This window comes from Chrysemys picta, chromosome 2 (genome assembly GCF_011386835.1).
Source record: "Chrysemys picta bellii isolate R12L10 chromosome 2, ASM1138683v2, whole genome shotgun sequence".
Classification (NCBI taxonomy): Eukaryota; Metazoa; Chordata; order Testudines; family Emydidae; genus Chrysemys; species Chrysemys picta.
This window is the reverse complement of record NC_088792.1, coordinates 10,072,477-10,097,636: the sequence shown is the minus strand read 5'-3', so window position 1 is coordinate 10,097,636 and position 25,160 is coordinate 10,072,477. Positions and strand designations below refer to the sequence as shown.

General features: G+C 44.4%; 1 protein-coding gene across 2 annotated transcripts in view; it reads right to left on the bottom strand.

The window, feature by feature from the left end:
• The window catches only part of LOC135981239 (obscurin-like), a 34,716-nt gene extending 15,227 nt beyond the window's left edge, over positions 1 to 19,489 (bottom strand). Inside the window, exons 1-12 of one of the 2 annotated variants that reach the window (XM_065582598.1) lie at positions 17,943 to 19,489; positions 17,196 to 17,256; positions 15,423 to 15,500; positions 15,093 to 15,265; positions 14,121 to 14,147; positions 13,340 to 13,492; positions 11,622 to 11,667; positions 10,395 to 10,472; positions 5,820 to 9,030; positions 2,389 to 2,499; positions 2,025 to 2,192; positions 764 to 886 (exon numbers count right to left, since the gene is read on the bottom strand). In XM_065582598.1, coding sequence (XP_065438670.1) covers positions 764 to 886; positions 2,025 to 2,192; positions 2,389 to 2,499; positions 5,820 to 9,030; positions 10,395 to 10,472; positions 11,622 to 11,667; positions 13,340 to 13,492; positions 14,121 to 14,147; positions 15,093 to 15,265; positions 15,423 to 15,500; positions 17,196 to 17,256; positions 17,943 to 18,238 — 4,525 coding nt within the window. In that variant the 5' untranslated portion in view covers positions 18,239 to 19,489. Of the gene's footprint in view, positions 1 to 763; positions 887 to 2,024; positions 2,193 to 2,388; positions 2,500 to 5,819; positions 9,031 to 10,394; positions 10,473 to 11,621; positions 11,668 to 13,339; positions 13,493 to 14,120; positions 14,148 to 15,092; positions 15,266 to 15,422; positions 15,501 to 17,195; positions 17,257 to 17,942 lie in introns of those variants that run through there. The other variant, XM_065582599.1, reaches the window with a different exon arrangement.
• Positions 19,490 to 25,160: the final 5,671 nt, after the last annotated feature.

The following is a 25,160-nucleotide window of genomic DNA, read 5'->3' as shown; positions in this document are numbered from 1 at the left end:
TGTAGGCCCAATGTGGTTGTGACCTGTAGGTCCTACTGCAAGATAAATATTTAATATTATTGTTAATAATAGGAACTCAGAGAGGTCAGGCTCTAAAGGCTCTGATCCAAGTCCAGCTGAAGTAAATGGAAAAATTCCCAGTGACTTCAGTGGGCTTTGCATCAGGCTCCGAATGAGTCAGGCAACCCAAATAATATATGATTAGGCCTGGTCTACACTGTGGAGGAGAAGGGGGAGGATGGATCTAAGTTACGCAACTTCAGCTATGTGAACAACGTAGCTGAAGTTGACGTACTTAGATCGACTTACCGTGGTGTCTTCACCGTGGTGAGTCGACTGCTGCCACTCCCCTGTCAATTCCGCCTGCGCCTCTCGCGGCGCTGGAGTACAGGAGTCGATGGGAGAGCGCTCAAGGGTCGACTTATCGTGTCTAGACTAGACACGATAAATCGATCCCCACTGGATCGATTGCTGCCCGCCGATCCGGCCAGTAGTGAAGACATACCCTCAAGGTATAACTATCTCTGAATCAAGGAGATTATCATTGCACAGATCTTGTAAAGTCAGATGTCTCTTCAATAGGATTCTAATGGGAAACTGTAAGATCTTTGGCGCATGGACTGTCTTTTTATTTTGTTTGTACAGCACCTAGTGCAATGAGGCCTTGATGCAGGACTGTGGCTCCTAGACACTACGATACTACTACTACTAGATAATCATGATAACAATAACGAGAAGTGGAGACTATCAAGTTCTGCTTTACCTTCGCTCTTGCACTGTACAGTATACGTAACCACGGTGTTAGATTCCACAGGTTTCCAGACCACTTGCACTCCATCCTCATACACCTCCACAATATCAGGGGCTGGGGGGCTAGCAAGAACTTCTGTGAGGGAGGCATGCAAAATTAGACAATAGACAGACATGAAGGCTTAGACCCCTCTCCCTCTAACCGATGAGTAATTTTATAGTTGCAGATATTCTTCCATTCCAAACAGCTGATCCCTTTTGGAATGGTAAACTCCGTTTGCCTGATTTCAAACCTATCAAAAACTTGGAAGTTTGACTCAAACTAGAGGAGAGACTCTGAAAAAAGGAGCAGAAAGAATGAACTCAAGGCAAATTACAGCAAGCACGGCAGAAACAAACACAGAGAGACTCTGTATAAGGAGCAGAGATAGAGAAGAGAGAAAAATTCCATGGAAAATATAAACACAATCAGTCAGATGCATGCATGTAAACTCCATCAACTTCAACAGACTTACATCATGGAAGAATCTGACTCAGTATATACAATGAATACAAGCTATGCATTTGCACCAGCCTAGTTCTGGGAGATAGGTGAATTCTTCTGTAGGTAAAAACATGTTTTGGTTGTTTTCTAAAACGGAATCATCCTTGAAAAACCCAGGAGTTTAAAAACGTATGCAAATGTGAACTAGTTTTGTGAACATCAGTTTACTAAACATCAAATTCTATAAGAGCTGCCTATCCTTACTTCTGAGTGTCACTTGCTTTCGTTTTTATAATGATCTTACTTGCTAAAAATAAATAAATAAATGGTATTTGTATTTCCAGCCTCTATGTTCCAAGGTCTTCCAGTTTCAACCATCTAAATTAAGGTTTCTACACTACGGTCAACGCATCAGCTTTCATCAAGGCACCTTGAAGCATCTGTACTATTTAGGGTGACCAGATGTCCTGATTTTACAGGGACAGTCCCAATTTTTGGGTCTTTTTCTTATATAGGCTCCAATTACCCCCCACCCCCGTCCTGATTTTTCACATTTGCTGTCTAGTCACCCTAGCACTATTGGGGTGTTGAGGCTAAAGAACAAACTGAGAGGGATACATCCCCTTTGCTGCCTTCCCGTCTGGAACTATCTCTGTGAGTTCCCAGAAAATGAAGTATCCTTTAGTGGAAGAAAATCTATAATGCAATGTCTGCTAATTCTGGATATAATCCTTGAGTGGGAGCTGTACAAGCCAGGCATCTACTTCCTTGAATTAATTCCTGCTCTTACCTGCCTTCCTTATTACACAGGAGGTGGATGCTGTACCCAGGGAGTTGCTGGCTGCACATGTGTAAATACCAAAATCCTCAGCCGTAACCACCAATATGGTTAAAAGCTGAAAGTTTTTGAGTGTGGCTGAGATCAGTATCCTACTGCTGCTGCGAATGGGCACCCCATCTGTAAGGCAAAAGGAATACGTTCTTAAATTCTACTGAGATGGCTAAAAGTCCCTTCTTTTCCAGGGAAAGACTCCCCTAAATCCACTCCCCTTAACCTTCTCCTGGAACTTAGCTTCTCAATCATCTTTATTGTGCTATTACTCCAGACCCTATTATTAAATTGTCCCAAGTCGTCAAATGAGAGTTTACGTCACCTCTGAACCAGTCAACGTGCAGCGGGAAATGGGCAGACGTTTGGCAGGACAGAGTCACAGACTGCCCCAGGGCAACATCCTGATCCGTGAGCTCTTCTACAAAAGAAGGTGCTGAAAGAAAGAAGGAAAGCAGCATTTCAGACAGATTAAGACAATTACATATGTAAATCACAACAAGCAACATACCAGACAGCATCTTTAATCAGACTGGCTATCAAGGAGCGCCAATAGGGAAAAAACAAACACATTTCTTGCTCTTGTGCTCAGTATGCCGTCCTCCTCTTTTTAGGCCCCAGTGACCACACAGTAATGCGGCAGTTCAAAAAAGAGGTCTTGCACACCATTCAGTCTCTTTTCACTGTGTGCCGGCCCAGACCCTGGGAAGGGACGTTACATTACAAGCAAGCTGCCTAGAGAAGACCCAATAACTTCAGAAGGTAACACAGATATATTAGTGATATGCCGCATACTTTTTCTTTAGTAAGTGTAGCACTTGTAATCAGTTCAACAGCTCTTTGGAAGTACGTTATCGCTTTGATAGGACAGTGATGGGTGCTCTAGAAATTAGCTGATGATAGATAGATAGATAGACAGACGGACAGATACGGAAGTCCTCTCTTTATCCATCAGCAACTATACCATAGGCAGCAATAGCAAAAGTTTCCTCCCTATAGCCTTGCCAAACCTCAAATGTCTCAGGAGACAATTAATGTTAGTCTTCTAGCTAAACTAGAGGACAAGCTAAAAGAGCCAAGAAGGGCTACTGAAAGTCTGAATGTTCATGAAGTCCAGTGAAGGAACTAGAAACTTCTATGACTCTGCTTATTTAAGTCCTGGATTTACCCCTACCCAGCTTGGAGGAACCTTCTGAGTGGCACCTGACCACCACCTTGCCACTTCCAAAATACTGTGCGATTTAAAAGCTCCTAAACAATTCACAGATGAAAAGGCATATCAGGCCCCTCTGAAGCCCTTCTTTAGAAACATAACTTTTGTGGCATTTATGGTCTCCTTGTTCTGTAGTCCACAACCAAACAAACCTTCCATCGGCTTCAATGGCAGTCTTGCCTGAATAAGGAAAGCTGGATTTGGGCTTAGATTTGTAGACATATATTCTGCAAAAGGACATTTAACATTAGATGCCATTTTGCTCTGAAATGTGTTCATCTAAAAAAGCTCTGGAAACCATGGCAGTTATTTTTTCCATCAAAAACAATGATTTTGCATTTCAGGTCAAGACCTACACTTTAAGCATCTGAAAGCCCCACAAGGTGATGGAGTTGCGGCAAAGATGGAACAAAGAGAACTCCTGGAATTCCTGCTAGTGTGTGTAAATTACCAAGGTTTTCCTCTGCACACTTCTTAGGAATCTTGCAAGCTACATCTCTCTCGGTTTCTCAGATACTAGCCTGGTGCAATTATATTCCTCTGTGATATTTCACAATAAAACTAACTGCTAACTCATGCCATAAAGATACCTTTCTCCTTTGTTTTGAGGCTTGATAATTTCATAGATTCTAAGGCCAGAACAGACCATTGTGATCATCTGATCTGACCTCCTGTATAACACAGGCCATAAGAACTTCCCCAAAATAACTACTAGAGCAGATCTTTTAGAAAACATCCAATCTTGATTTAAAAAGTTTAGAGATTGAGAATCCACCATGACCCTTTGTGTATTGTTCCAATGGTTAATTACTCCCAATTTTAAAAACGTATGCCTTATTTCCACTCTGAATTTGTCTAGCTTCAACTTCCAGCCATTGAATTATGTTATCTCTCTCTCTCTCTCTGCTAGACCGAAGAGCCCATTTATTAAATATTTGTTCCCCATGTAGGTACGTATAGACTATGATCAAGTCACCCCTTAACCTTCTCTTTGTTAAGCTAAATAGACTGAGTTCCTTGAGTCTATCACTATAAAGAATGTTTGCTAATCCTTTAACCATCCTTGTGGCTCTTCTCTGAACCCTCTCCAATTTATCAACATGCTGCTTGAATTGCGGGTACCAGAACTGGACACAGTATTCCAGCAGCAGTCGCACCAGTGCCAAACAGAGATAAAATACCCTCTCTACTTCTACTCAAGATTTCCCTGTCTATGCATCCAAGGATGACATTAGCTCTTTTGGCCACAGCGTCGAACTGGGAGCTCATGTTCTCAGAATGAAGGGAATGGATGGATGGATCAATGAAGTCCTGATTTTCTGTTTTAATATCCTGCAGCCCCATTTAGAGACTCTCTTTCTGGTATGTCACTTCCCTGCTTCTCAATGCCTGTTTCAAAGAATTTAATAGTAGAAGCCAGTCTACTAAATCAATGACATTTTAATTGCAGCAAATAATTACAGTCTATTATCTGTTTCAGAGTAGCAGCCGTGTTAGTCTGTATCCACAAAAAGAACAGGAGTACTTGTGGCACCTTAGAGACTAACAAATTTATTAGAGCATAAGCTTTCGTGTTATGCATCCGAAGAAGTGGGCTGTAGTCCACGAAAGCTTATGCTCTAATAAATTTGTTAGTCTCTAAGGTGCCACAAGTACTCCTGTTCTTTTTGAGTCTATTATCTGTGGTTCATGTGATTAGTTTAGCAGTAAAAATGCCCTGGGGTTCTTATTTATGAATTGTCAGTTAATACCAAAAGTCATGGCAAGTTTAATAAAAGGCCCTGGGACTAGGATGATATTAAACTGTAGTAGGGCGGATGAGGGCTTGGTGTCTTGGATGGATAGCTCAGTGGTTTGCGCATTGGTCTACTAAACCCAGAGTTGTGAGTTCAATCCTTGAGGGGGCCACTTAGGGATCTGGGGCAAATCAGTACTTGGTCCTGCTAGTGAAGGCAGGGCTGGACTTGATGACCTTTCAGGGTCCCTTCCAGGTCTATAAGATAGGTATCTGTGGCAGAAAGACACATTATATGGCACAACCTAGGTGCTGGAAAATCAAGAGTATAGACAGATTCTGGTCTCATTGATATAGGCACAAATCTGGAGCAATTCCACTGACTTCAGTGTAGTCACTTCACATTTACATCAACGTCACTAAGTTCAGAATTGTGCCCCACGTTTTACATTCAGGGCTAGGAGAGGATACCGAATATTGTACTGGAATAAAACACTTCGCCACAGAGGATGGCGGGAACTCCACTAGACAGTACAGCCGGATCCTATTCCTACTGATGTCCCTGGGTGTTTTGCCACTGGGATCAGGATATGGAGCATTACTCCTCTACATAAGTGGAGCGGCTGATGCTATTTCATGCTTAAACCTAGCTTAAAGCTTTTAAATTGCATCTGCACTTGATTACTGCACACAAGTCAAATGTATGAACTGATGAATATAAGAAGTGTGGAGGGGAAAGAGGAGAGAGAAGGGGTAACAGAGCCCATTATATTGTTAGGCCCATTTACACCCTCTATGAGATTTTTACCTTCCCTTTGCTCCGGTTCAGGGGCTGGCTTTCCTTTTAGGATTCTTGAAATATGGGCAACAGAAGCTTTTACTTTCTTCTTCAGAGTCTGCTCTACAGACTGCTCCGTTGAGTGCAATCTGCCATAGGGTTTAAAGAGTCCTGGTTTGCTGTGTGTGGAGCTTCTCTGCTTACCACCTGAGTCCTTTTGGGAGCCATACATTGGCTGGGATTCAGTTGTCACATGGCCCTCAGCTCCTTTCCCCATGGGTGGCTCAGAACCTTTCGCCAGCCTTCGAAGGGGTTGCCCTACATCTTCGGAAATGTCCAATAGGTTTTGCCTGGTTTCCACAGTCGTGGCATCTTGTGAGTTATCTGAAGGGGATTTAATGTCCTCTCTAATGCACAGTCTTTTATACTGAGGCAAATGTTCTTTAGTTGCAGGAGGTAATTTTACCTTTTCACCGAAGGGCATCAATCTTTTACCGGTTGGTCTGGGTGAAGGCTTCTTGACGTTCATAAATTCAAATGGAAAATATACAATGTCGTAGAGATCTGATAGGTTCAAATACGCAGGCTCTACCTCAGATATATCAAATTTTGAAGTCCCACTGCCAATGCTAGGCATCTCTTCTGAGAGGTCTTTAATCTTCACTAAGGAAACTTCAGAGTGTTTGTCAGGTTCCTTGCTATCAGAGCTATGACTAGATCTTTTTCCAGAACCTGAATTATCACACGGGGATATGCTTGCTTTGCTGGAACTAGTGCTTTTGATTGCTAAATCCCCTAGATGTTCACATTCACGAGAAGCCACCTTTTCGTCCTCAGTGAGTACGCTCAACAGGGCTGGCATACTCAACTTATCTTCCGCTGCAGGAATTGGTGCAGCTGATTCTGTAAGATCAGCCCGGTAAATGCCCTCTTCTCTTTTATCCCATGGCACAAAATGAGTGGGACGTCCGGCGGCTGCGTGGCCAGCTGGACCTTGGTAGAACATCTCCTTTGGAGGGGAGAAGTGCTTCTCACATCCCTCTTGGGTAGAAACGGACTTTGCCAAAACATTCATATCTTCAGACAGACAAACCATCGCTTCAACCAAGTCCTCCAAGACAGCACACTCTGCCTTGCTGTAAACAGAAGGCTTCTGATGTGAATGTTTCTGGCTTTCACCCTCGCCAAGTGAAACAGGGGAAGTCTCTAGAATAGCTAGGCTTTCACTCTCTGGGTCCACAGATTTCACCTCGCTGCAAACGGAAGGCTCCTGAGGTGACTGTTCCTGGCGGTCACTCTCATAGACTGGAAGCGGGGCAGTTTCTCGTTGTGGAATTGTGAGAATAAATAGGCTTTCACCCTGGAGAACGGCAGACTCCACCTTAAAGCAAACTGACGGCGCCTGACAGGAATGTTCCTGCCGGTCACGGTCACAGTCTGAAACTGGGGCACTTTCTGGTGGTGGTGTTAGAATCACTGGATGTTTGCCCTCCAGAACAGTGGAGGTTGTGCCCAAGTAATCAGAAGGCTTCTGATGTAAGCATCCCTGGGTTTCACCCTGGCAGACTGAAAGTGGAGCAGTTTCTGGTTGTGGAGCTGTTAAAATACTTGGGCTCTCACCCTTACAAGCTGGAATTTGGGCAGTCTCTAGGATAATTGGGCTTTCACCCTGTAGATCAGCAGATTCTGTAGCACTGTGAACAGAAGGCTTTGGCTGCTGATATGCATGTTCTCTTCTTTCACTCTCCTGGGCTGATATTGGGGCTCTCTCTGATTCGGGAACCATCAAAACGGAGCTTTCACCCTGCAGAAGTGAAAACTCTGCACCACTAGGCTTTGGCGTCAGCTTTAAATGCTCCTCACTTTCACACGTGTGAGCTGACACTGGGGCTGTGTCCGGTCGCTGAGCAGTTAGAATCAGGCTTTCACCTTCCAGAGCAGAAAGCTCCACATCAATGTCAATGGAAAGTTTTGTCTTTTGATGTAAACGCCCCTCACTTTCACCCTGGTGGGCTGACACTGGGACCTTCTGTGGTTGAGCAGCTAGACCCGGACATCCTTCGTCACCACACTGTGCAGAAGGGACTGGCTGTTCTTCTGAACAATCCTTCCTAGCTTTCCTTGAGTCCTCCTCCATCGAATGCTCCTCAGGCCAAACCTTGCCAGAGTCAGTAGATATGCCATGCTGGCTAGCTAGTCCTGGATAACTCCCCTGTGAAGTTAGATCACAGTCTTCTTCCAGAATGTCTTGCTCCTTGGCTAAACTGATGGCTCTTAGTCTGTAATCATCCAGTGAACGGCTTCTGCTGGACACCTGGAAGGTGTGACGTGACGGTTTCCTAGCAGTATCAAAGGAAGCCGATTTGGTCAGAGGGCCTGTCGCACCTTCTCTGCTTTTTCCATATTCTTCATCACCAGACATTCCTTCTTCTTCTTCTTCCTCCTCCTCCTCTTCTCTCAATTCAAAGTGTTCTAGAAGGGGTTCCCGTAGACCACTCAAGGGTACCTTTAAATACCCTGATTTCCTGAAGGCCCTTCTTGTTCTGTCAAGGTGCCTTCTGTAGTCTCTGCCCGGTGAGACAGGGAGACGTGTAGGAGCCTCAGACGCTTGGCTGTAGAATGTGCTTTTAATGACACTCTGTCTGGGGACACACAAAGGTGGTTTCTCCATTGCATCTCCAGCCTTTACAAGTCTTTCTTTGTCAGGTAATAACGTGCCTGTTTTTTCTTTTGGCGGTGCCACGTCCGATGTATCTAAGGTGGCTGCCTTCGCCAATGAAGGCTGCTCTGCATCACCCTCTTGGGACTGAACTGCTCTTTCATCTTTGAGTTCTGAGCTGACCGCCTCTGCTTTCTGAGCAAAGGCACCTGCCGTTAGCACTTTGCTTTCTGTAGGTGGCTTATCACCCAGCTCACTTTTCACTAAAGCATATTTCCGTCTCATGGGTTTTACTGGAGGCACCAAGACCTTGGAATGTTTCTCTTCTGCCGCATAACTTAGAGGTTCTTGATAACTCGGTGCATCGAACACAGACAAGTGCAGTTCTGGTGTAGAGCCAAAGTGCCTTCTCCTGGGGAAGGAAGCATTCTCGTTGTCTGAAGAGGAGCCAGTAGTAGTGGAAGAACTACTTTCTTCAACCAGGTGTCGGGAGATGCCTAGCGATGTGTTTTTGTGAGTTCTCTGTAGGATTTCTGGAATGGATCTCATTACCAGTATAGACTTATAGCACATGAGGGAACGCTGAAAAAGGAAAACAAAAATACAACATAACCAAAAAGCAACTTCGTGATGAGAGTGGTGTAAACATGCACAGCAAGAATTACACTATATATCCTCAGAAACATCATACAAATAATAGCTGCATAGCATACTGGCATTATTTCTTTCTGTATTGACAGATTCATTCTGGGCCGAACTCTCCTCTCACTCACTGACTTCAGTGGAGGTATTGCTAATTTACACCTGTGGGAGTGGAGAACCAGGCTGCTGGTTGACATTTTCAAAGCAGTGCAGGGGATTTAGCCACAGGTCCCTTATTTCTATTGTTTCACTGAGTTTCTTAATTAAACATACGAGGCCAGAGCCTTAGGTGAAGTAAAATGGTGTAACTCCACTGTAATCAGTAGAGCTCCGCTGATATATATCAGCAGAGAAGCCAGACCCCGGTGTGCTCCATTATGTTATTATGTACTTCACTGTTTCTTTGGGAACCCTTTTGTTTCTGTATTGCTATTGATTGTAGGCCTTAAAATGAATAAAACATTTAAATACATGTAAATACCCATATTCCACACGTGTTATATAATACAAAGGGGTATCGGGGAATGGCCCGAAGTTCAAAGACGGATTATCAGAGGTTTCCGCTAATAATAATAAGCACCCACATAGTACTTTTAATCTACAAGGTGCTTTACACCTATCAGCTAATGAGCTTATCACAACATACCCTTGAGATAGCCAGTGTTATTCAATTTATGCAAATGGAATACGTGAGGCTGGGAGGTAAGAACTTGTTCCTACTGGCAGAATAAATCAGACTCAGAGAGGAGATCAGCAATCAGAAGTTCCTGAGTCCCAACCCCATCCTCAGATCAATCTTAAGAACACATTAAAATACAGGTATCCAAATTGATGAGGTAAAATCCTGGCTCCAACGAAATCAGTGGCAAAACTCCCATTGATGTTTGTATGGGGATTTCACTCTCGGTCTTTAGTATTCTCAGCATTTTGTGCATCGAAGCACAGAAAGTTTTTGTAGATTACGAGACAAGTCATCTAACATTCAGAAGTCATTGGTGACCTCAGGCTCAGTGTCTTTACTCAATGTCCAGAAGGGGCTTCCCTCTTTCAGTGCCCTAGGCTGGATCATGCCACAGAAAGCAGAATATTGGTGAGAGCTGGAAGACCTGTATTTTTTCAGCCTGGATACCTTATTTTTGCCACATCCACTGAACCTTTTCCCTTTGACAATATTCCCTTCTCAGAGGCACACCAAGGAGACCTTGGCTGCACACCCTGCACTTGTGCTGCAGTCTTGAAAAGAAGAGACTTTTTAAAAAATAATAACTAGACAGAAAGAGCAAAATAGACTGAGGTCTGCTGACCTGCCACTTGCTTCGAGCCACAGTGAACTTCAGCTGTTTTGTATTAATAAAATGAGCTTCTTCTAGCGGGAGATTACGCTGCAAAAAAGAAGAATGAGAAAAAAAATGTTGGTCACAAAATCTCAATGATATTTTCAGTGGCGTTTGTTAAGATTTAGAAACACAGGTACATAGGACTAAAAGGGACCTCCTGGTATTGTAGGAAACCCCTTCCTATCATCCTGTCCTCTGCTATTGTAGGAAACCCCTTCCGATAATCCTGGTCAGATTTCACTCTCCAGGGGACACAGCATATTTTAATTCAAGGAAGAGTCCAGTTGTTTAACTGCAATTGGCCAGATCTTGAAATCCTTATTTGGTGTTGGCTCTATCTCCCATTGTGGACCAATAAGAAGACATCTGGAACAAATTTCCAATGAGACTAGAATCAGGCCCTCATCATTCATATATATATATACACACACACACACACACACACACACACACACACACACACACACACACACACACACACACACAGTGTCAAGGATTGCAGGTCCCAAACGCAGGGTCACAGGGCGCTTAGGCGTCAGTAATCGCCAACCTGCCACCCAGTGACCTATTAATGGTTGCCAGAACTACGAACTCAGCACTGACAGAGGAGTCCATGCTGAGATTTGACTGGTGGAACTCTAGGGGTCCCGACTCATTCCCTGCTTCTATTTAAACCAAGCAGAGGAAGAAGAAGTTGTCTGTGCAACTGGGTTTCCCCTGCTTTGACTGCTTCATTTGTGCTACCTGCTCCTGCTGTCTAACCCTGATCTCCCAATATATAACCCAGCCTGCCTCCTGACCCTCAACTCATGCTCCAACCACTAGGTCAGGCCGCCCATGTCCCAGTCATCACACATATGCGCACAGACGTGCACACACACAATGATTCGATTCTTCATTCCTTTCAGCTTTTCTCCTTCATTAGGGGTTCCAGGCACCCAAATATGAATTTTAATTTCCCCTTCCACAAAAGGGCATAATCTCCTCTCAGTGCAAATGTGTTTTGCCTGTTAATGTTAATGGGAGTTCTTTACATGTTTTGAAAAGAAAAGACCCTAATGACCATACACCAAAACGTTGCTTATTTCTGCGGGACGGTTTCCCAGCATCTATATGTACAAAATAGCCTCTACAAGAGAAACACAGTTGCTAGCTGACTGGGAGAGAGATTGGGTAAAATCCAAACAAACTTACCAAGAACCAGTCGTGTGAGAGACATTGCAAAGCACTAGGTCTGGCTCTGATGATAGAAGAGAGACACATTTCAGCTGTCATCATCAGCATGACAAACCCAAAGGGATGTAGCTTCCTTGCAGATCAAGTGCCACCCAGATGGCTCTCTAGCTAGAGCCTTAAGACATCTGAGCTGGAAGTCACTTTAAACAATACCAGCAGGGTTCTACAGATTGCCCTTTACCAGCCAGGTTCTGTTATGGGGCAGTAAAGCCAACCAGAATGATCCCTTTTAAGCCAATTTTTTCTCCTAAACAGTAAAACACGTCTTCTCTTTCAACCTATAGTATGTTTTTCAATGCTCATACTTCCCGCAGGTCCCTCAAGTCAGGGACTATGGAAGTTACCGCAGCATTCTGCAGGGCCTACAGTGCCTTCCTTCATGATACCACAGGGGAAGACCACGCTTCATGGGTCTACACTGCACCTGACTCAAGTCTCTGCAGTGCAGTCTTTGCCGAAACAGAAATGACTGACTTGTTTCTAATAAGGAAGGCTGCATTACAGGTCACAGAGGACGCCTTTAACAGTGGGTTTGGCTTAGTCTTCCCCATTGGTAGCTATTTGGGATCAGGCCCTCTCAGAGGTCCAGAGAGGCCTGTACCACTTCCAGCTTTTGAGGCCCCTCACCATAATAAAAATAAAAAATGACGACACATGAAAACAAAATACGGCACCAAAAAAAGAGTGAGACATAATTTGAATGTTTTTTTTAGTTAACAAATGCTTTTCTAGCCTTTTTCTGTGCAAAAAATGGATGTCTTTTACCAAATCCCATCTCTTATTTGCTTAAATTTGCAGCTCTAAGCTGAGAGCGTGCGTCACATTTTGCATAAAAACAAGTTGCAAAACTTATCAAATGCCAAAAAAGTAACAAGTGTCTAAATTGGAGGCCTCCTTTGAGCTTGAGGCCCAGGTCAAATGGCCCTCCTGGCCCCCTCCTCTGACTGGCCCTGTTTGGGATAAGCCTAAACAGTGGAGGCACCAGCCATGCAGAGCAGAAAATGAAGCGCCCAGTTTCTTGTCTTCTCCCATGCTTGGAACATTATTATTATTTAGCTGCATTCTAGAACAACCTAATTAACATGGTGTGCTGTTCTATTTAGGTTCTTCTATTGCCCTCGTCACCAGAGTAACCAGCTTCTCTTTCAAATCATTTCTGAACACCCACCTGCCTATGAGTCATAACAACAAGACAGAGGGTCCTGTGGCACCTTTAAGACTAACAGAAGTATTGGGAGCATAAGCTTTCATGGGTAAGAACCTCACTTCTTCAGATGTGGCATCTGAAGAAGTGAGGTTCTTACCCACGAAAGCTTATGCTCCCAATACTTCTGTTAGTCTTAAAGGTGCCACAGGACCCTCTGTTGCTTTTTACAGATTCAGACTAACACAGCTACCCGTCTGATACTTAACAACAAGACACTTTGCTCACTCGCTATACACATTCTTATCTTTCGATTATAAACTCTTCAGGATAGTTTTCTGGTGACTATATAAATATGGATTTGAACCCAGCTGCCTTCAGAGGTGAAAGGCTGATTCGCTAACTGACCATACCAACTTGTCCAAATTTTGTACTTCTCACAGTGAATGTAGGTCTGACCGGCTGAGAATTGGCAGCTCATCCCCAAAACATCTGGGACAATATTTTTGGAGAACAATAGAAATGTACTCACTCAGGAGAGAGCTGTAATATCTGTCTGATAAAATCCTTCGCTTCTTCACTTAGGTGAACAAAGTCAGGGATAGTCCATGAAACTGTCCCATTCTGGATATTTAGAAGGGTTGCTCTGTCATTTTCCCCAGCAAATGGAGACTTGCAGGTTAAGCTTATTGTATTAACATTATAAAATAAAAGGAGACATGATTTGTAAGTATTTGATTGCTGCTCAACCCTCCAAAAGCATAAATGCATGACAAAGGTTTTAAAATAGGAGGCAGATTCTAAATGAGAGACGCACAGCACAAGTAATAATAATATTTGCACTTTTATAACATCTTCCAGCCAAGGTTTGCAAAGCACTTTGCAAAATTATTTATCCCCATTTTACAGATAAGGCATTTGAAGAACAGAAAAATTAAGGGTTTGATTTTCAAAACCGCCCTTGCAACTTAGCTATGTAAACGTGGACACATACCTTTACATTAGGGAAGGCCAAAATACATATCCATAAGATCGTATGGGTCATTGTGAAATACTTAACCCAAAGCTATGAACTGACGGTTTCTGACTATAATATTCATAGAAGCTGTCAGCTCTTTGGAACAGGGACATCATCTTTAGAACTGAAAGTGCTTAACATGCTGTTGGTAACATACACATGAAATAAATTACTAAATAACAATCACCACCACCTCACTCTTTACTCACTCAAAACTCCCACTAAAGTCATTGGAAGTTTTACCTGAGTCAGGATTAAGGAAAGCTAAATAGGGCCCTTAAAGCAGATTGTTTACCTTAAATAGCTGATGACTCCAGCGGCCCTGAGAAGAAAAGAAACATACTTATATCAGACAGATATTCTTGCTTCTCCCCCTACCTCACCATATAGCTTCCTGATTTCAAGTGACAATAATCCAAATAACTGTACCTGCCCTATAAGGATTAGCTTTTTAAAGGCAAATTCTAACTGTCCCTTTGCATTAGTCCTGATTTTTCTTTTAAACAGCACAGGAAACAATTTTAGCACAATTTATTTAAAGGTGACTTAGGAAGGATTTTTTAAAAATCAGGTTTGTGTGCATTTTTTTTCTTTATTACGTATAAAGAAGAAATATGATAATTTTTTTTTACTGTAAACATATCAGGAATGTCAATTCTGGCTTTCCCTGGCTTTGCTGGACTACCTACCGGATATCTCTTAAACACAGATTTTGTTTTATAGTTTGCCATTAGCGTTTAATACATTTTATCAAAAACAGAGAAAAACCAGAGTTCTTAACATTCTGGCTCAAGTCCCCTTACCCTCTAAATTGCTCAACTTTCATTTTTAACTCTACGTTGTCCCTATCATTGTACCAGTTCTGCAGTAAAGCACTGGTGGAAATTCCCCTACCATCCTTTTTTAAAAAAAACAACACTTCTTTACACTGCATAAATAGATTACAAGCCCAATTTCTTTACCTCTTCAAGCAATTAGCCAGATGTTGCATTGGAAATATTTTGTGTATGATCAACACTGTGTATTTCTACATATCAGACATTCAGTACACCACCATGACTTCCGCAGAACTGAGGATGCTTAGCAACTCACAAGATAAGGCCCTTCCAGAGCAAAAGTGTACAGCAAAATTAAAATACATACATGTTTCCAACAGAGTGTGTTTAACCCTCTACAGTAAATGTTCCCAATGTATCAATCAATTCATCCTGAAGCCCCAAAGTTATGTTGTTAGGTGCTATAACTTTTTTTTAAAGTGACAATTTACCAAATATCAGAGGCTTTTGACACTGGTGACTGAGAGATAATTTCTGGGGAGACAAACTCTGGAGACCCGTATTTGCTGTACTGAGGCACAGATGGATTTATCTTTTGAGCGAACCCAAAGTCACAGATCTTAATGTCTTCTCTTTCAGGATAAACCATCAGGATATTGGGAGGCTAATGAATCAGAAAACATGGAGAAAGTTTATTTGCAAAAGGGCATTATTTTTAGATATAAGTAAATCTTTAATATATAGTCTGAATAAAGCACATCGGTCTCCTGACCTACAAGCTATAATGGCTAAGATAAGGTGGATTTTCCTTTGTGGGTTACCTTAATATCCAAGTGAAGTACGTTATTGTTATGGAGATAGCTGAGTCCTTCCAAAAGTTGCTTGATATATAATTTGACCTTAAAAATCAAAATCAGTTACAAAACATTTTCATTTGAATAGTACAGTGGGTCTACTTAAAAAGTTAATTCACATTTCAGTGGGATTACCAATTCCAGAAATATTTCCTATAAGTAATATGGGGAATACAGCTTGAACTGATCGTTAAGGCTGACTGGAAAACAATTCCATTTTGTGAAAAGTTTCCAGGTTTCAAAAGTTGTTTTCCTTCCTGTGCATATTAAAAATGAGACCTTTTGAAATTTTTCACAACCCCGCCCCCGCCATAACCGATAAAGCTCCAGCCACCCCAGAATAGCCAATAGCCCAGTGATTATGTTACTCAGAGGGAGTACGTGAACCTCAGTCTTCCACGTTCCAGATCAGTGTCCTAACCTCTCGTCTACTGGCTATTCTGGAGTGGGACCTGGATATGGACCTATCCCCACCAGTGAAATTCCATTCTAGATCTGAGAAACGGATATATTTAGTGAAAAAATTTCCAGCCAACTCTAATGGTAACACTTCTACAAAAAGGAATAAACTTTTAAAGTGAGACTATTTTATGTGAAACAGACGGGGAACCAAACATTAGAACATGGAATTCAGACACAGCAGCTAAGGGGATGTCTACACAGCCCGTGGCAACAAGCCTCCCAGCACAGGTCGACAGACTTGGTCTACCAGGGCTCATACTAGCTCTCTAAAAATAGCTGTGTAGACAGAGCTTTGTAGTTGCAGCTCCTGCTGGAGGTTGGTTTCTGAAGCCCATCCCCATTTCCTAGGCTTACAAGTTTCTTGCTGACATGGGCTGTGCAGACATACCCTAAATGGTCCCTTCCACACACCAGAGTTTTCCAGATGTTAGGAAGCCTGAACTTTAAAAACAGAGATGCACTTAACAGGGGATATGAATACCCCCAAACTTTGGGGGAAATTCCAATCCAGATTTCAACATTACGTCTCAGGCCCTTGTCTAACACAGTTTGGTCTGTGTCGACCAGGCAAACACATTTTTAAATAGTGTTAGAAAGCCATTTTTTAGACCAGGCACAGATCCTAATATGAGTAAAATTTCACGACGGGTGGGGATTTAATATCTAGGCCAAGTTAGAAGGTAATTTAGCCTTGCCTCTACAGTTTTATCTGATGATTCCTCCGAGACCTGAGAAAAATAAAAGTAGCCATTGGAATGTAGGAGACTTGTGTTCCAGAAAGAGACAGAGTACATGGCTCTTATATTTTGAGCTAGAATGGACTGTAAAAACTCAGAGGATACCATCTCAGTTCTTGGCTTGGGGAGTGCAAGGAGGTGAAGAAAAATACAATGCCTAGTGAACATGAAATTATTACACGAGTCAAAACACATGGAAGCTACATGATAGAAGTTGTGGTGTGGGAAAGTGGTAGAGTTACGGAGACAATATGTTCTTGGGTCCAACAAAGAAATATAAAATTTGGCTGAGCACATGTTTATCATCAAAAGCCCTTGGCTTCTCATTTTATTCCGTTGAGAAGCTATCACTGGGAATGAAAGTTTCAGGGTGGGCACTTAAACAATTCATTCTGGCTTGATGGATAGCACATGTTTCTGAGATAGTCCCTAGACTTAAGATGGGTAGTATAAATAAAACGGCCATATTCTGTCGAACCAGAATGAATTTTGGAGTGCACCTACCGTACTTTGAAATTTTAAAATGACAAGAAATTGGTACCTCTGCTTCAGTAACAACACTCTTCCTGAATAAACGGTCCAAGAGCTCCTCATTGGAGCACCTAGCAAGGACGTTAAGGAAAACAAAGACCATTGGTTTATTATTTATAATTTACTAGCATTCTGCAACAAATACAATCTTTGATAATAAAAAAGAACAGATCCCAGAGGGCAGCATGGGTGATGTTAAATCCTCTCTCTTTGCCAGGAATTGTCTGAAGGTCTGTTATAAAAAACCTCCAATCCAGAAGGAGCTAGGGCAGTCCTCCTATGGGAAATGGTAAACGCAACTGCTGAAAATCTTTGCTCCTTAAAAATTAAATGAAATCCATGGAATTAACAAGCTGCTTTGTGCTAAAATTCTCCCATTAGTCATGTTGGTTGGTTGCACCTCAGTATCTTTCCACTGTGCTTGCACATTGTCCATCCAGACTATAATCCCATTGGGGCAAGGACCTCATCTTTCATATATTTCAGCAAAGTGTTTGGTGCTATATAATCAATTGGTGCAAGAGGTATTTTTCTAAAACAGATTTTTCAATTGTGAATCCACCCATCTTTTGTACTTATATGGCCCCCATTCCCATTGTATCTGAGCAGCTTACAATCTTTAATATGTTTATGTTGTGCAAATGTGTCCTTTTATCTCAGGTGAAAAATATAAATGGTTATATTTATATTGACATGGGTTTCCCTGAACTGGCACTTCCCTGCATTATCTGAGGAAAAAAAGGGAAGAAAAGGATACAATTCCAAAATCAGAACCAAGGTTTTCCTTGTTTCAAATTCATCCAGCAGCTGGGCGATTTTATCATGGGAGAGCGTGGCTAGGATATCCCTCTCTTGATAGGACTGGGTTCTCGTTTTGCTTCGCAGAGGTATGAACTTGGCAGCACAGGATACTCTGTTCCCTTTGTGCACAACCCGTTTCACAAAGCTGAAAGAACCCCTGTACAGAATCAAAAAATATACCACATTGAGGTTTTGCCCTGCATCCTCCTGCATGTCAGATTCACGACGCTTGCGTTCATTGTCTACCCCCATGCAATCCTCTCTCAAAGCCTTCCCTCCACATTCACCTTAAATGCAGTCTAATGTAACGATCTGACTTTATTGTGTGTGAGATCATGTCTCCCTCTGCTGACTGGCCCCCCAAAACTGAACAGCCTGCTCTTCACTGCCAGTTAACAGTTACACATTCAGCTCCAGTGTTAGGGGCGTGTGCTGAAGGCCCCAGGCTCACTCTTGGTGGACAGACATGGTGTCTGTAGGTACACATTCATGGATCTGTCACACCAAGATAATGCCAAAATAACGTATTTGGGGCAAAATTCTCCCCTCCATTATACCTGTACAGCCCCACTGAACTCAACAGGGTTGCACAAGTGTCAAAGCAAGTCAGTGGAATTGCACGGGTGTGACCAAAGACAGAATATGGCCTATCAACGCTGTTTTCTCTACATGGTAATACTTCATCCAACTTTGGGGTACACACGGAGATTGTTTTATCGTCCCTTCCACCCTTTATTAAAAAATCTCATGGAGCAGGGATGACAATCCCATCAACTCCCGTGCTTTAGACATGTCAAAACTTTACAAAACTGGGCACAGTTCTGCCCTCAGTTACTTGGGTATAAACCCAATGAAGTCAATGGTATTCAAGTGAAATCCAATTCAGTTGCATGCATAGAAGTGAAGGAAAAATGCAGACCAGTGAATTTATACTGCACTTGTGGAAGCCACTGAGATCCCACAATACCAAAGGCATGGAGTGAAATCCTGACTCCACTGAAGTCAATGGGAGTTTTGTCATTGACATCATTGGGATTAGGATTTCAGCCATGTTTTACTGTGTTGCAAAGTGGGCAAAAAGAAAAGGTGGGTCAAATTAAGTCCTGGCATAAGTGGGCTCAGCAAGAGAAGAAAGTCAACGAGAGCTCTGCACACTTGTGCCAAACCTGAATGCAGCCTGGATGCTTAACTAAAAATAGGAATGAATAAAACAAGATGTGAATAACAAAATAAGTGATAGCCTGGGGTGATGCGCAGAATGTGTTGGCACGTGTTTGGGAAGGCCTGCACAATTCACTCATGCCTCCTCTCAGAAGTTAGGTGGTCACTCCAGACTCAGGTTTCATAGCCCCTCACACCATCGTGTATTCTGCTTTGTTTCTCCCATTAGCTGCATTATATGAATTTTCCTGTGAGTGGAAGGGAAACACCTTCCCTGTCACAAGACTGGGATTAATACTGGTTCACGAATGGGCTACCCCATTTCCCCCTCGTCCCTTGAAGAAAAGCTGCAGCAGCAAACAGGGCGGCTAACAGGGGAGTTTGAGAGGGAGTTTGCAGGGGGAGGTAAGGGGGGAGGCAGGAGGGCGCGGTGTGTTCTGTGCTCTGTGTCCCCAGGTGTTGTGGGCAGAGACTGCAGCAGCCATGAGCCAAGCAGCAGCAGCAGACAGAATGCAGATGGCGACATGTGGGAGCTGTGGTATGTATATAGTCCTAGCAGGAGACCTGGAACTAAGGTATGTGTGTATGAAGTGTCGCCTGATAGTGCTACTGGAGGAAAAGATTAAGGGGCTGCAGATGCAGGTAGATACCCTGGTGGAGTTTAGGCGGGGGTTTGAGCAGCTGATGGAGGAAAGGCAAGGGGGGGCTGAAGGAGAATGCCCTGTGGCGGAGGTAGAGGCAGAGGTAGAGGACGGTGAGAGGGGAATGGAGGGGGGAGAACATGGGAGGTGGAAGCATGTGACTGTGAGAAGCAGGCCAAGGAAAAGAAGGGCCAGTGAGGGGGGAATAGAACTCAGGAATAGGTTCGAGTGTGTGGATAGCGAGGTGGAGGGGCAGCAGGTGGCGACTGAAGGTGGAAGGGTGAGGAAGAAGAGAAGAGCAGCTAGTCCAAGAGAGAGAGGGGAGGAGTTGATGGAGACAGCACCAATTCTGGGCCCCAGGAGGATTCAGGAAGGCATAAGGGGGAGCATAAGGGAAGATAGGAACAGGCACAGGTCAGGACTAGAGGGATCGGAGACTAGATTACTAGATCGCACTGTTGCCAGGCAACGGCAGGTGTATGTAATTGGAGACTCTTTACTGAGGAGATTGGACAGGCCTGTGACCAGGGCGGACCCGGAGAACAGAAGGGTGTGCTGTCTACCGGGCGCAAAGATACGCGATGTGGACCTGCGGTTGAAAAGGATCCTAAAAGGAGCAGGTAAGAACCCCTTGATAATCCTTCATGTGGGAACGAATGACACGGCTAGGTTCTCGTTAGAGAGGATCAAGGGAGATTATGCCAGGCTGGGGAAGACGCTCAAGGAGATAGAGGCTCAGATTATCTTTAGTGGGATTCTGCCCGTTCCGAGGGAAGGGCAGCAAAGGGCTGATAGGATTGTGAGAATAAATAGTTGGCTAAGGGAGTGGTGCTATAAGGAGGGCTTTGGGATGTATGGCCACTGGGAGGCTTTCGGGGACAGACACCTGTTCTCGCGGGATGGGCTTCACCTGAGTAGGGAAGGAAATAGACTTCTGGGAGGGAGGCTGGCTCATCTAATCAAAAGAGCTTTAAACTAGGAAGTTTGGGGAGACGGTTGGGAGATGCACAGTTAATCTCCATGCCAGATTCCAGTATGGAAAAGGTGAGTAAAAGGAGAGGAGACATAGCCGGGGAGATGAGATTGGACATAGGAAGGACAGGGGGGACGGACACAAGGAGGCCCGCAACATATAGTGCTGCTAATGGGAGACGGGCTAAACGACATACATTAGGGTGTTTATACACCAATGCCAGAAGCCTAGGTAATAAAATGGAGGAATTGGAGCTCTTGGTCCAGGAACTGAAACCGGATATCGTAGGAATAACGGAAACGTGGTGGAATGGCAGTCAAGACTGGAACACAGGTATGGAGGGGTATGCGCTGTTTAGGAAAGACCGGAACAAAGGTAAAGGTGGGGGGGTGGCCTTGTATGTCAATAGTGAAATAAACTGTAAAGAAATAATAGTGGATGGATTAGATAACACAGAGTCTGTCTGGGCAATACTCACACTGGGTAATAGGACTACTAGAGCCTCTCCGGGGATAGTGCTTGGAGTGTGCTATAGACCGCCGGGATCGACCCAGGATATGGATAAGGAACTATTTAATGTGTTTAGAGAAGTAATTACTAACAGAAACTGTGTAATTATGGGGGACTTTAACTTCCCGGATATAGATTGGGGAACAAACGCTAGTAGCAATAACAGGGCTCAGATGTTCCTAGAAGTGCTTGCTGATCAATTCCTCCATCAAGTGGTAACTGAACCGACGAGGGGGGAGGCCATTTTAGATTTGATTCTGGCAAGTAGTGAGGACCTTGTTGAGGAAGTGGTAGTAGGGGACAATTTGGGCTCCAGTGTAACCCTTCTGCCAGGCCAAGTTGATAGCAGCAAGGGCCGGGTTCAGTACATAGGGGTCCCTTCCCAACAGCGTGACACAGAACCAGCTCGAGCCCCCACCCAGTGACCTGGGAAAATCTTACACAAACCCCTAGGCGCCTCGAAGAGGCAATATTTCCCCTCTCGCAAGCACAGAGCCTCGGTGTAGCAGAAAATGTTTAATAACATGAGGTAAACGACATAGCATTAAATTGGGAAAACACCACAACTAGAGTTCATAGACCAAACCATGAGCGAAGACCCACCCCAGCAAATTGGGCCGTGTCCTCTCCCGTTGGTTCTTGAAACCAGCGACCCTAGAATCACCAAAGTCCCAAAAGTCCACCGATCCCAAAGTCTCTTGGGTCCAGCAACCCGAGAATCACAAAAGTCCCAAAAGTCCGACAACCCCCCAAAGTCTCTGTCCCTGATCAGTGCAGCCCCAGAGTTCAAAAGGGGTGTGTGTGAGCAGGGTGTTAAGGGGCACCTTACGTGATCTGAGGCCAACCCGGCTGCTTCTCCGTGGGGTTCCACCGCAGCCTTACCACGAACTGCTCCACTCCACCTGCAGTCCCACTCCTGCCGTCCCACGAACTGCTCTGGCAGCTGCTCCGCTCCGCTCACCGACCTGTGAGCCGCGCCGTGCCGCTCCACTCCGCTCCGCTCACCGACCTGTGAGCCAGGCCGCTCCACTCACCGACCTGTGAGCCGCGCCGCTCCGCTCCGCTCACCGACCTGTGAGCCAGGCCGCTCCGCTCCGCTCCGCTCACCGACCTGTGAGCCAGGCCGCTCCGCTCTGCTCCGCTCCGCTCCGCTCACCGACCTGTGAGCCGCGCCGCTCCGCTCCGCTCACCGACCTGTGAGCCAGGCCGCTCCGCTCCGCTCCGCTCACCGACCTGTGAGCCAGGCCGCTCCGCTCTGCTCCGCTCCGCTCACCGACCTGTGAGCCGCACTGCTCCGCTCCAGCCGTCCCTTGGGCCGCTCCCACAAGGCTCTGCTCTGCTAGCTGCTCCTCCAGCTGCTCCGCTCACCGACCTGTGAGCCGCTCCGCTCGCCCCCGCTAAGCTAAGTTAGCTTCAGGCTCCCCCACTAGTTAACACAGCCTCAGTGATCTCAGCTCTTAAATAGCTTTAGCTCTTTTGTGATTTCAGCTCTTAGTGATTTCAGCTAGTAGTAGGGGAGCCCCAGTGCTGGTGCACTATTGGCCCAGAGTGAATTCAGCTCAGCAGTCTGTAACTAGACTCCTAAGGGAATCAAAGTTAGCTCTGACATTCAACAGTGGAGAGAGGAGGAGGTGCAATTGGTGTTTCAGGCCCACAAAAGGGACCCACACCACCAGGTACCAATACCTGCCCCCAACCTCTCTCAATTCACTGGGTTTTGTAACCCATGCCCCTTGACAAGCAGATGCTACTTAGGTAATGGTGAATGACTCACTCAGTCCTTCTGTCATACACCAGTTCCACTGGCCTTGATTCACAGAATCAGGGTAACAAAACTTTATTCTTCCTGCCCCAATAACAGAGAAACTGGGGATCCCACACCAGCCAAAGTAACCACTTTGAGTTGCTGTTGTTTCCTGCCAGGCGAGTGGGTGTGCCTATGCAAACAAGATCAGCCCCTGGAGTTCTTTTCCACACTCGCCATAATTCACCACCAGATGTCAGGGTAGAGCTCATCCTGACTCTGCTTACACCAGTGATCATGAGCTAATTCGGTTTAAAATACATGGAAGGAGTAACAGAATTAAATCAAAGACTAGGGTTTATAATTTTAAAAAGGCCAATTTTAACAAACTAAGGGGACTGGTAAGGGAAGTGGACTGGGCAAACGTATTAATGGATTTAAAAGCAGAAGAAGCCTGGGATTACTTTAAGTTAAAGATGCATGAGCTGTCGGAGGCCTGTATTCCAAAAAAGGGAAAAAGATTACTAAGCAAGAGATTTAGACCGAGCTGGATGAGCGACCGACTCAAAGGGGCGATTAGGAAAAAACAGAAAGCGTATAAAGAGTGGAAGAGGGGAGGGATCAGTAAGGAAATGTACCTAAGTGAAGTCAGAGAATGTAGAGATAGAGTGAGAAAGGCCAAAGGCCGTGTAGAGTTGGACCTAGCGAGGGGAATTAAAAGCAATAGTAAGAGGTTTTACAGCCACATAAATAGGAAGAAAGCAAAGAAAGAAGAAGTGGGACCGCTGAAGTCTATTGCCGGAGAGGAGATTAAAGACAATCTAGGCATGGCGCAATATCTTAATGAATATTTTGCATCGGTGTTTAATGAGGCCAATGAAGGTATTAGGGATACTAGCACCACTATAGAGGGGCATTCGGGATGGGGGATTACCGTATCCGAGGTGGAAACAAAACTTGAACGCCTTAATGGGGCTAAGTCGGGAGGACCGGACGATCTACATCCGAGAATATTGAAGGAATTGGCGCGGGAAATAGCAGGCCCGTTAGCGATAATATTTAATGAATCTGTAAACTCGGGGGTGGTCCCGTTAGACTGGAGAATAGCTAATGTGGTTCCTATTTTCAAGAAAGGGAAAAAAAGTGATCCGGGTAACTACAGGCCTGTTAGTCTAACATCTGTAGTGTGCAAGGTGTTAGAGAAAATTCTGAAAGAGAAACTAGTTGAGGACCTGGAGGGTAGTGGCAATTGCGATAAATTACAACATGGTTTTACGAAGGGCAGATCGTGCCAAACGAATCTGATCTCCTTCTTTGAGAAAGTAACGGATTTATTAGATAAGGGAAATGCGGTGGACCTAATATACCTGGATTTCAGTAAAGCGTTTGATACTGTACCCCATGAGGAATTATTGGTTAAACTGAAAAACATGGGGATCGATATGAAAATCCAGAAGTGGATAAGGAATTGGTTACTGGGGAGAATGCAGCGGGTTGTATTAAAGGGTGAACTGTCGGGTTGGAGGGAGGTTACTAGTGGAGTGCCTCAAGGTTCGGTTTTGGGACCCATTTTATTTAATCTATTTATAACTGACCTCGGAACCGATTGCAGGAGTGGGCTGATAAAATTTGCAGATGATACGAAGGTGGGAGGCGTTGTAAATTCGGAGGAGGACAGGGATATCCTGCAGGGAGACTTGAATGAGCTTGTGAATTGGAGTATCAGAAATAAGATGAAATTTAATAGTGAAAAGTGTAAGGTGATGCATTTGGGGATGACTAATAAAATTTTAGTTACAAGATGGGGACGCATTGGTTAGAAGTAACGGAAGAGGAGAAGGACCTAGGGGTTCTTGTAGACCGCAGGATGACTATGAGTCGACAATGTGACGTGGCGGTGAAAAAAGCCAATGCTGTCTTGGGATGCATTAGGCGAGGTATATCTAGTAGGGATAAGGAGGTCCTGCTTCCGTTGTACAAGGCGCTGGTGAGACCTCATTTGGAGTACTGTGTGCAGTTCTGGTCTCCCATGTTTAAAAAAGATGAACTCAAACTGGAACGGGTGCAGAGAAGGGCCACTAGGATGATCAGAGGAATGGAAAAGCTGTCGTACGAAAGGAGACTAGAGGAGCTTGGGTTGTTTAG